The sequence below is a fragment of the Ascaphus truei genome, chromosome 16, assembly GCF_040206685.1.
Source record: "Ascaphus truei isolate aAscTru1 chromosome 16, aAscTru1.hap1, whole genome shotgun sequence".
In the NCBI taxonomy this organism is placed as follows: Eukaryota; Metazoa; Chordata; class Amphibia; order Anura; family Ascaphidae; genus Ascaphus; species Ascaphus truei.
Window position 1 is genome coordinate 48,092,874 of NC_134498.1, and position 12,320 is coordinate 48,105,193.

Below are 12,320 nucleotides of genomic sequence, written 5' to 3' on the forward strand. Positions count from 1 at the left end.
GCACCACCGCCTTACTGTGCGGGAACACAGAGCAGGATGGAAGTTGGATATACAGAGCAGGTCAAGGGTGGGTTAATAAGCAGTATCCTACCAGAGGTCAAAAGTTTTCAACGGGATGCCAACCACGTCAGTGGCAAAGGGTCATGCGACACATTAGTTGGCACGTTTACCAAAGGAGTTCTTCTCTATACTATATCTTCCATGCTGGGAGACCCCTTACAGCCACTGACTTTAATGCGCATATTTACCAAGATGGGTTAGGTGGCATCACTGATGTAGATTTATATCCAACATTTAACCTCTAAACACCCCACTCTCAGAACACGAGTGGGATTGGGCCTCAAGGTTTGTCCAAAATCACTTTCCCCTGTTGGCATCTGACCCAAACCAGTCACATTCTGCAGTTGACCGTTAGGCTGGGGCCATAAAGGGGTTAGCAGGGCTGTTCCGTGCCGACGCTGAGGCTCGCGGGCGCGATTGGGAGGCGGGGGGAGACTGAGGGAGGCGGGGCAGTGACGTCGCCCGCGACGCACCGGCGTCAAAGCACCGTGACGTTGACGCTGCTCCGCGCTGATTGGATGTTTTCAGCCGACAGCGCGCTGAAAAACAGTTTGGCTGTCGGCTGAAAAATCCAGCGCCTCAGCACGCCTGCGGACGCTCGCGTGAGCCCCCTCTAAAGACATCCTCATGGAGGATGCAGGGGCTCAGCGCGGAGCGTCCGCACGCCCCAGCACGGACGCGCCTTCTATGGACTCAGCCTTACTCGTTAACTACTGATCCAGGACCTTCCATCGCTGCTTCTTGCAAAGTGTTACTTCTCCCACAGCTCTATATACGGATGCAATGGAAACACATGGACCGCTGTATTCTGGGGGTTTGTATTTATTTTGAGCAGACCTGCACAGGGAGCCCACATTTACACATGAAAACCGTTCACAAAATTGAAGAGTTGGACAATACAGAGACGGACATCTACCGGTCAATATATACACACATGTAAGTGCACAAACCATACACAGCCTAGGGGAGGAGATGGTTACAGAGCCCACAACACACTGCAAACTGCCAAGGCTGGCATTGAACAGGTTGAGAAATTGTGTTAACTCTTTCACTACCAGATAAACCAAAAGGGGAAACAAAAGCAGATCCTTTGGTTTCAAAGCAGTTTACATTGGACAAAAAGTTGTGAAAACCGTGAAGTTTATCCATGTTAAACGCCCTCGATTTTTATTCTGGTTGCTCCAGTCGCCATATTTAATCCCCAGGACACGGTGGTTCAGACCATTCATGCTCAGGCGTGGCTTCTTAAACACTGCTCAAGGCGTCAACTCCAGGAAGGACCTTCCCTAAAAAGAAAGGGTTAAATATAAGATGTTAACAAAACGGGAACATATATACACACATACATATACCCATTTGCTCTGCCAGCTGATAAGACTCACATAATGGGCAGTGTACTGCTCCAGATCTTTAATTCTAAGAAAACGGCTATTTGTGTAATACGTCAGTGTACTGGGAACAGAGCAGGGAGGCAGCTGGAATATGCCACATTATAGCCGGTATTGTGGGGCTGTTTATGCTGCGTACAGGTAATGGTTTGTGCTTCTGCAGACCTGTGCTAGCCGGGATTGTCCGGGTGCACTTTGGGAATGGTTAGCCCGGATATTAAAGTTACAGCCGGCCTTTTGCAAAACGACAAGTAAAACCAGAGCGAGCGACACAATGTAATGTGCATCAGAACCAATATCCACTTACCCTCCAACAGCTCCAGGCTGGCCCCCCCGCCAGTACTGACGTGGCTCACTTTATCCTCTGTGTCCCACTTGGCACAGCAGGTAGCAGTGTCACCCCCACCTGGGAACACGCAGAACAGGTGAGCTAGGAACAAGCTTAACTCCTATGTACAAAACCATGCCGTGTAACACAAAAATGTAAGCATGATATATTCTGGAAAACAAAGTAATACTCCTGGGTGTGACAAAGTTACTGGCAACCGCTTGACAGTCTCACCTATGATCGTGATGCAGCCTTTAGCAGTGACTTCTACCACCTTGTCCATCACGGCCTTTGTTCCTTTAGCAAACTTGTCCCACTCGAATACCCCAACGGGACCGTTCCATACGATCTGCTTGGCCCTTCCCACAGCTTCCACAAACTGTTTGATGCTCTCAGGGCCGCAGTCCAGGCCCTAAAAAATCAAGCAAAGAATAGAAGTGTAAACACACGAAGATCTTTATTTGGTTGGCGCCGTCCATGTACGTAGCGTCACAGCAGTAACCGACCCAACAGTATAACAGTCATGCGTATGGTAAATACACGCGTCCAACATTACTCACCATCCATCCCTCTGGGATCCCGGCAGCGACGGTGGCCTGTCCGGTTTTGGCATTCTCGTCAAACTTGTCGGCCGTTGTGAAGTCGACGGGCAGAGTGATGGTCACCTTATTCTTCTCCGCTTTGGCCATCAGGTCTTTGACAATGGTGGCTCCTTCCTCATCATAGAGAGAGGTCCCAATCTAAGGAAGCAAGTGAGAAGCCACGTGACTGCCACGTTCCTTGGCTGAGGTCTTCTACATCCAGCCTTCCCCAGCTACCGAGGGGACCACGTGTAGTACCAAAACACAGATATCTACACGTAAAAACATGCCGAATATGGAGATAAACGGTCCTCGATACAATAATGCAGACAGTCAGGCGCAGGTGCTCCATGTACGGAGGTTCTTACATTTAAATACCAAGAACTAGTGGGATACAGAGAAGAAAAAGTCTGTTTGAGATTGGGGGTTTTAAAAGCACTAGATGGCTGGGCTCATTGCAACATGGTGTCGGACACAACATAATGCAATATTGACTTATCCCAATAACCCATAAATGGAACCAACACAACCCCTCTCTTTCTCCTGTTCCTGGGGGAGTTGGAGCATTAGCATCTGTAGGTGAACCCTCCCCCAATGCTATTTTGGGTGGAGCTCATTCACCGTTACAGGACCCTGCAGATCGCTGTGGGGGTAAGTAGCGGTAAGCGGTACTGCTCCTTTACAAAGCCCATCTCACCTCCATATTGTTCAGCACTTTGAGGAAGGTGAAGGCCATACCTCCTCCGATAATCATTTCGTTCACTTGATCCAACATGTTATTGATCAGCTGAATCTTGTCCTTGACCTTGGCACTGGAAAGAAAGATCAAGCTTAAGATCCGCAGAACACGGCAGCAGCTGGCAAGTCAGAGACTTATGTGCCGCCCTACACGCTGCCCCAAGTCTGACCCTGGCCAGGAGGATTATCCTACTCGCGACCCAAAGTCAACTCAGCCTTTAGATGTAGGAAGGATAACCGACCTGCCAATCATGCCCAGTATAGACAACCGGACTGAGACCTTAAGCCAATTATTTGTTTTTTTTATATCACTAAAACCAGTGGTAAAATGCCTGTCTATGAAGGTCTTTATATAGCACTGACAGGGTATGTAGAGCTGTACATAGTATTTTACAGGCAGTCCCTGCCCCACAGAGGATAATGTTCCCGCAATGTTACTTGTATGTAGCCTGCACTTTGCACGAGGTTTCAGAAGCCCGGCTTACTCTATACAAATAAAGAAACATGAGAACCCAATTCTGGTGCCCAAGGAACAGCGCTAGCGGCTTGCGCAGAAGTACGGCGAGCGGATGCGGGATTCAAACCAGGTTTGCACATGTAAAAGACGTATTCTTAATCAGCGTCTGACTGCAACTGAGCATCACTCGGAATCTGTCACCAGTAAGTGGCCCAATATATACCACCAGATTACCCCCACGGCCCCAGACCACAAATGTTTATTCTGCTATAAGGGGGCTATGACATGTGGGGAGCGCAGACACACGCAGCCTTCCAAATGCCTTTTCTTATTCCACGGGCAGCGCTGCATCATAGCAGCGCGAGAAGTGCCCTTCTCCAATATATAGCCAACTAAATATACCTTATACAAAGAACTGATCTGTCCTTGGAGGGATAGTCATGCACATTTATAATTTATTTTAATGTATTTATTCCTTGGGGCGGGGGGGTTCTATTAAGAAGCTGTACCAGGGTAATCTATTGCTAGTGTAGGTGCTGCTGCCTCTAGCACCAACAGGGTTAAGAAATTCTACGAATATGAGGCAGGTAACAGTCCTGAAAAACACAAGGAAATAACCTGGACATGTTCCAATAATACAGAACACTGTAACGCGCGGTCTGAGCGTTTACAACTGAACGTTTAACACACAGAGCCTCCGCTTACTCAGCTCTACAGAACCTTAGCGACATGCCAACGCATCACTAGTGCGCCCCAACACAACCCGAGCCTGCAGTGATAACGAGGAGGAGATTGCTAGCCAGCACGCCCTGCGCCAGTGTGGATTTTACCTCTATCGCTGCCGGAAAAAAAAAAAAAACCCCACTAATCAAATTCAAATATTCACCCCCCACATGGGAAGAGTATCTTCAAGAGGCAAAAAGCCATTAATAGCCTCCCCCACGCACATGCTCATTTCGATTTGTACTTCAACTACACCAGCTGATCTGGATCATGTAAAAGCATCAGTAACATTCAGATAACATTATGCTCCGGAATAAATGCAATTAAAGTCAGCCTTTTAGAATTGCTCAACAAAATGGTTTTAGACAGAACTTTATGGAAGGTTTTGAATGAATGTCTTACCCGTTTCTCCCTCCCTCTCTTACTTCAGAATAGAGGGGGTTGCACCTGGAGTGTGGTTACCTTATTGTTGTACCATGTTCCTCTTAACTCTGTGCTGTTAATTGACCAAATGGAACAAGCTGACTGACTGGGGAGGGGGAGGGTCATGTGACTGTTTTTTCTGTATAATACCAACACCTTTGCTGCATTGGGCAGGAACTGCATTAGGCAGCGAGGCATTTAAAGTGAACTTTTAAGTGATAAATACAGTTAGACTACAGTTTGACTAGAGGTGACTGGATCTACTGCACACTCTTTTACTCACGACAACAAACGGTAAGCTATTCAGATCACACTATGATCCCAAGCTTGCTAATCTGCCTATTTCAACCCCCCACCCCTTTACAATTTATTTACTGCAGCCTCTCCCAAAACTGACTGCACAATACACTGAAACCCTGAACTGACTCTAGCATTGCAATACAGCTAAACATTTGACAAGGAACAGGCACACACCTGCTGTTTAGTCTGCTCACACTCACTCTGCTCACAACAGCTCCTTGCAGCACTGCCTACCTCTGGCATCATGAACCTGCTATGTATTTGAACTTTTTTCTTTCTCCTGGCCTCATGGAGATGTTACTCCCTCTACCCACTACAAACTCCTCCATCCTGGCCCACACCCAACATCAACCCTGGACTACTCAAAAGCCTTGCACTATCTACTGAATGTTGGTGGAGAACTCTAAAAACCAGCACACCAACCACTGCTCACTCAAATGGCAAACACCACAAATTTACAACTTGCAAACAACTACCCATATTTCTACTCATACTGTTACTCTCTTTAGCAGGTGATATTGAACCTAACCCAGTTCCTCCCATTTCAGCTCTGTCCCATGCCCCTGAGAATTCCACCTTTAAATTCCAAAAAGGGCTATCTGTCGCCCATATAAACATCCGGAGCCTGCTGCCCAAACTGGATGAACTAAGGGCATGGTGCCTTATGCATAAACCCAAAGCCATCGTTCTTACAGAAACATGGCTATCCTCTAAAACCCCTGATGCACATATTGCCATTCAGGGATACTCCATTTTTAGGAGAGATAGGTCAAAGAGAGGAGGAGGGGTGTTATTTTATATTGCAGACACCTACAATTTACACTGTTAAATTGCCCACCAAGCCCACCCTCTTTTGAAACTCTAGTTGGCAAAATCTGCCTCCCCTTTTCTAAGTCCATCTTGCTCGCTGGCATCTACCGCCCCCCTACAATCCCTGACTGATATCACCCAATTTCTTGGCTCCATTTCCTCTCTGAATGAGAAGAATGAGCTGCTAGTTCTAGGGGATTTCAACTTCAATTGGCTTGACCCTAAAAACCACAAAATCCAGATACAACTCAAGTCACTTAACCTATCACAACTCATTTCCCAACCCACACGGATAAACCTGAAATCGCATAACCATTCCTTGCTAGACTGGATTCTCTCCTCAAACCCCAGCAGAATCCAACCCCCTGGCATCCTTCCTGATATTTTCAGTTACCATGCAATAGTGTACTGTGTAAGGAAAATTAAACCGCCCCAATCAAGCCCTAAAGTTCTCCTCATTTAAAATTTTTTTTTTTTTTTTTTTTTTTTCAAAATTTTTTATTAGGCATTTAGATAATTCACAGTATGCATGAAACAAACGATAATACAGCCTAATACAGATTTTCTCCTTTTGTTGGTTAGAGAAACCGGAAATAAAAGAGGAAAGCTCACCGCTCCCCTGACCCTCCAGGGGCTATGTGGGGAGCGCGAGTATGGAAACAGAGAGTAAGAGTGGGAATAGGAAGGGGAGGGTGGGTGGGGGGGGGGGGAGATACCCATTGCTTCCCGTATCCTCAGTCTATTTTCATTGGTGCCCCTGACCTGATTTTCCTTTCTCTCTCTCTCTTTTTTTTTTTTTTTTTCTCCCATATGTGGATTAGTGGCGTAGAGGTGCCATATGGGATAGCCACGGATCCCATATTTTGTTAAAGGAGTCAGTGGATCTTTTCAAGAAGGCAGATAGTTTCTCCATATTCATCACCTCTTGCACCCTATTTTTTACCGTTTGTTTTGAGGGGGGAGACACCTTCTTCCAGGCGGCTGCCACCGCACATCTAGCCGCTGTAAGAATGAAGGAGATTAATTTACTTGTTGGTCGGTCCAAATTTTCTAAGGGCCTGGCCAACAGGTAGGTCAACGGGTCAATAGGGATTTTGAGGTCTGTGACCTCCTCTATTAATTTTTGTATTGTTCCCCAATATTTTTGAATTTCCGGACATGTCCACCAAATATGGGCCATGTCCCCCTTCTGACCGCAACCTCTCCAGCATAAATCGGACGCCTGGGGGTAAATTTGATTTATTCTAACTGGGGTAAGATACCAGCGAAACAGTATTTTATATATGTTTTCTTTGATTGTGGTACATATGGAAGTTCCTGAGGTATTTTCCCAAATTCTTTCCCAATCCTCTCGGTCTATAACTATTTCCAATTCTGCTGCCCAATGCAGCATATAGTCATGTGTAGGGGCTTCTATGGCCCTTTCCAATTCACCGTAGATTTGTGTTATAAGACCTTTCTGGTGGCCTGTTTCTCTACAGAGCCGCTCGAAACTGGTGAGAGGGGGAAATTTCAACGTTGGGGATAAAGTTTGAATAAAATGCCGAATTTGTAGATACTTGAAGACATCCAATCTTGCTATTTCATATTTGGTTTTTAGGTGTTGATAACTCAGGAACTCCTCAAAGCTCAGGAGGTCAGCAACCGCTCTAATATTTTTTGTTTTAAATTGGTCCCATTGTCTGGGCTCACAGCCAGGGGGGAATTTCGGATTTTTATAAATTGGTATGAGTTGGGATTGAGGTGTGGTGAGCTTAAATTTAAATTTGCATTTTGTCCAAATCTCCCATGTGTGTCTCATTGGGCCTAACTTAAATTTACTGTTCTGCATGTCTTCCCTGCTCAGGGACCAAAGGCAAGCCGGCAGTGAAGGCGTCCCGGCATAGTATGATTCTATATCTAGCCAACAGTATTGGTTTGGGTTGGCATTCCAAACTACTACCTGTCGCAATTGGGCGGCTTGGTAGTATTTTGTGATGTCTGGAACACCAAGTCCTCCTCTCCCCCTTGATGCCAAAAGAACTGTCCTGGTGATTCTGGGTTTCTTACCCTGCCAAATAAAGTGGAAGATTAGTTTTTGAATGTTCTTTAATTCTGAGCCAGGGATGTGGACCGGGAGAGTCTGAAAATAATATAATAATCTAGGGAGTATGTTCATTTTAACTGATATCATCCTCCCGATCCATGATATCTGATATCCTCCCCATTTCTCTAGATCTTGTTTGATTTTCCGGAACAGAGTCGGATAATTTTGTTGATATAGGGATTGGTAGTTCCTCGTTATCTTTACTCCCAAATATTTGATACTCGAGGAGCTCCAATGATAGTTAAAGTTTAGTTTGAGGAGTTTCACCTCTGGCTCTGACAGGCTTAAATTTAGTGCTTCCGATTTGTCATTATTGATTTTATAACCTGAAATATCTCCAAAGTCCCGGAGCTCTTTTTGGAGGTTAGGTAGGGATGTTTGGGGTTGTGTAAGGGTTAGGATGACATCATCTGCGAATAGCGATATTTTGTGCTGCCTGTGTCCAATTTCTATTCCTTTGATGTCTCTATTGGCTCTAATTGCAGATGCTAGGGGTTCTATGGTTAATGCAAAGAGGAGAGGAGATAGGGGGCATCCCTGTCGAGTTCCATTAGTGATCTCAAATCTCTGGTTACTGCCCCCTGGTAGTTTTACTGTTGCAGACGGGTTTTGATATAATCTACGGACTCCTTCTAGGTATGCGTCTTTGAATCCGAATTTACACATAACTTGGTCCATGAATAGCCAGTCTATTCTATCGAACGCCTTCTCTGCATCTAGGCTTAGGAGTAGTGCTTTGGTCTCTGTGAGATGGACATGTTCGATAATGTCTATTATCTTCCGAGTATTGTCCGAGGCCTGTCTGCCTGCTACGAATCCTACTTGATCACTATCTATTAATCTCGGTAAGATGGGGTTTAATCTATTTGCGAGTATTTTGCTATATAGCTTGAGATCACAATTGAGCAGGGAGATTGGACGATAGCTTCCACATTGCATCGGGTCCCTGCCTTCTTTATGTATAATGGCCAGGGTGGCCAGGGACATTGACGTGGGGATTTGATTTCCTTCCATGAAATCGTTAAATATCTTTAGAAGATGCGTGGATAGTACTGGCAAGAATCTCTTATAGTAGACATTAGTGAACCCGTCGGGGCCAGGAGACTTAGTAATTTTTAGTGATTTGACCGCCTCTTCCAGTTCCTCTTTTGAGATCTCAGCGTTGAGGACTGTGTTTTCCTCCTCCGTTAGTGTGGGGAGCTTACATTTATCTAAATATTGCGCTATTAATTCGGATGCTATTGATTCAGGCCGGCCATTTTTTGATCTTAGATTATACAGTTCGGTGTAAAATTTTGTAAATTCAGCTGCTATTTTGCTATCACTATGTTGTATTTCACCAGACCTACTCTTGATTGCCGTGATTTGGGACCGTTTATGTACCCCTCTTAATTTAGTCGCCAAAAGTCTGTCTGCCTTGTTCCCCTTGTCATAATATTGTTGATTAGTCCATTTGAGGGCCTTCTCAACATCCTCCAGCTGGATTTGTCTAAGTTTTACTCTGGCTGTTGTCAATGTTTTATATATTTTTTTTGAGGGGTTGGTTTTATGAGATTGTTCTATTATTTTGATATTATCCGTAAGCTCCTTTATTAATTTTTGGCGGGCTTTTTTCCTGTGGGATGCGATAGAAATGAATTTCCCTCTAATGGTTGCCTTATGGGCCTCCCACAGGATTGCTGGTGAGGAGACGGATCCTGAGTTAAAAAAAAATAGTCCCGAATAGCGGCTCTGATCTCTCTTTCTATCTCAGGATGATTGAGTAATGAATCATTTAGTCTCCATGAGTAATTTATTGTTTTTTCAAAGGGGGTCGTCAAGGTTAAGGTAATCGGGGCATGATCAGACCATGTGATTGGTCCTATGTTGGAGTCGGATGTCGCCGCCACCACATTTTTTGTGGCCAAAAAGTGATCTATTCGAGAGTAGGTCTGGTGAGGTGCTGAGTAAAAAGTATAGTCTCTCTGGCCCTGATGTTGGGCCCTCCATATGTCCACTAGTGAGAACTCGCTTAAGATTCCCCTAAACCTTTTCCCTATGATCTGGGAGGGGGTTGTGCGGGGGGGACCCATTGTGGTTGATCTGTCCTCGGTAGGGTTAAGGACCATGTTTAGGTCTCCTCCCACTATCATCGATGACAGATATCCCGGGTCTATGCCCTCGAGAACTTTCTTTAGGAATTCTGTTTGATTCTCGTTCGGGGCATATACATTGACCAGAGCGATTGCTGAGCCCGCTAAGGAGCCATATACCACTAGAAATCTACCCTCTGGGTCCGCCGTTGTTTTGATATGATTAAATGGGGTGCCCTGTCTGATCAGGACAGCTACACCCCTCTTTTTACTAGTAAACGATGCGCAAAAACACATTGGGAACACTTTTTTGAATAAATTTGGGGGGTCTTGTGATGTGAAATGGGTCTCCTGTAGGAATATGATGTCTCCCCCTGATCTTTTCATATCTTGAAGTGCTACTCTCCTTTTTCGGTTATTTTGGAGCCCTTTTACGTTGAGTGAGGTTAATTTAATTGTGGCTTGGCTAGCCATTTGGGTTCTTTTTTTTTTTTGGATAATACCATAAGGCCTTCTCTTTCCCACTTGAGAGGCCATGATCCAGTAACTCTGAGTCTGGTTTAATTTCTGAAGGTATAGAGGTTGTGTGTTTTTTTTTCGGTTAGAATAGATATCTTAAGCTGAGGAAGGGGGGCGTGGGAAGGGGTAGGTGGGGGTGGGGCGGAGATCTGCTGGGACAGGGTCAACAGATAGAGATAGGTTGTAACAAGGCCCACAAAAGGCCTTAACATATTTTCACCAGCCTTAAGAACGGCTGGCATTTGGACCAGGTGGGTCCCTGGGGGTGATTCCGGGTTCGTCAACCGCTGGAGGTCAGAGGAGTCCAGACCCTCTATAGAATTTACTTAACCCATTTAGTATAGACCCCCAGTCCATGTGTGTGGGGAAGCAAAGAAGGCATAGGAACATTTCAAGTAATTCAAACATTTCACATCTCAAAAGGACAACCATATTGTAACTATGCGTTGTGAGAGTGGAGTAACCTCTTAAATATCTAACTTAAACAATTTCCGTTTTCTTTGTATGCTCGCTTCCCTTGGGTGGGAGGGATAGGGGGAGGAGGGGAGGGGGGGGAGGAGGGGAGGAGGGGGTAAGGAGGAAGGGAGGGGGGAGGAGGAGGAGGGGGGGGAGGAGAGGGGGGGGAGGGGAGGAGGAGGGGGAGGGGAGGGAGGGGAAGGGGGGGAGGGGGGGGAGGGGGAAGGGGGGGAGGGGGAAGGGGGGGAGGGGGGGGGAGGGGGGGGAGGGAGGGGAGGGGGGGAGGGAAGGGGGGAGGGGGGGGAAGGGGGGGGGGAAGAGGGGGGAGGGGGGAAGGGGGGGAGGGAGGGGGGAAGGGGGAAGGGGGGGAGGGAGGGGGGGGAGGGGAGGGAGGGGTGGGAAGGGGGAAGGGGGGGAGGGAGGGGGGGGAAGGGGGAGGGAGGGAGGGGGGGAAGGGGGGGGAAGGGGGGAGGGAGGGGGGGGGAAGGGAGGGAGGGGGGGGAAGGGGGGGGAAGGGGGGGGGAAGGGGGGAGGGGGGAAGGGGGGGAGGGGGGAAGGGGGAGGAGGGGAAGGGGGGGAGGGAGGGGAAGGGGGGGGAGGGGAGAGGGGGGGGAGGGAGAGGGGGGGGAAGGGGGGGGGGGGGAGGGGAGAGGGGGGGGAAGGGGGGGAGGGAGGGGAAGGGGGGGGAGGGGAAGGGGGGGGAGGGGGGGGGAAGGGGGGGAGGGAGGGGAAGGGGGGGAGGGGAGAGGGGGGGGAGGGGAGAGGGGGGGAAGGGGGGGTGGGAGGGGAAGGGGGGGGAGGGGAGAGGGGGGGGAGGGGAGAGGGGTGGGGAGGGGGGTGGGGAGGGGGGGGAGGGGAGAGGGGTGGGGAGGGGAGGAGGGTCTAGGTGCAATTAAAACATTTCAAATATTTCACTTCACATTTTTGTGTAACATAACTCTTATACAACTCTGCGCAGAAAACATATGTTATACAATTCTGTGACCATATTGTTTTCCCCTTAGTGTTTTCTCCCTCTTATTTATCTTTGCGTTTATGTGAGGTACTAGTAGGCTTGTTAGCAGGGGTAAGAGGGGGGGGGTCTAGGTGCGGCCCAAGCATTTCACATTTCTGTATAGCACAACTTATTATGTAACTCTACACAGGGAGTATAGGGAGGGGAGGGGGGGGGGAGGGAGACGCGAGGGAGGGGGAGGGGGGGGAGGGAGAGAGGGGAGGGAAAGAGGGGAGGGGGGGGGGGAATGGGGGGAGGGGGGGGAATGGGGGGAGGGGGGGAGGGAGGGGGGGAAGGGGGGGAGGGGGGAGGGAGGGGGGGAAGGGGGGAAGGGGGGAGGGGGGAGGGGGGGGGAGGGGGGAAGGGGGGGGAGAGGGGGGGAGGG

At 48.0% G+C, this 12,320-nt stretch overlaps 1 protein-coding gene across 1 annotated transcript in view; it reads right to left on the minus strand.

Annotated features, from left to right (window-relative positions):
- Positions 1 to 866: 866 nt before the first annotated feature.
- The window catches only part of PGK1 (phosphoglycerate kinase 1), a 28,303-nt gene continuing 16,849 nt past the window's right edge, over positions 867 to 12,320 (minus strand). Inside the window, exons 7-11 of the mRNA XM_075573486.1 lie at positions 3,055 to 3,169; positions 2,337 to 2,516; positions 2,011 to 2,188; positions 1,756 to 1,854; positions 867 to 1,346 (exon numbers count right to left, since the gene is read on the minus strand). Coding sequence (XP_075429601.1) covers positions 1,306 to 1,346; positions 1,756 to 1,854; positions 2,011 to 2,188; positions 2,337 to 2,516; positions 3,055 to 3,169 — 613 coding nt within the window. The 3' untranslated portion in view covers positions 867 to 1,305. The remainder of the gene's footprint in view (positions 1,347 to 1,755; positions 1,855 to 2,010; positions 2,189 to 2,336; positions 2,517 to 3,054; positions 3,170 to 12,320) is intronic.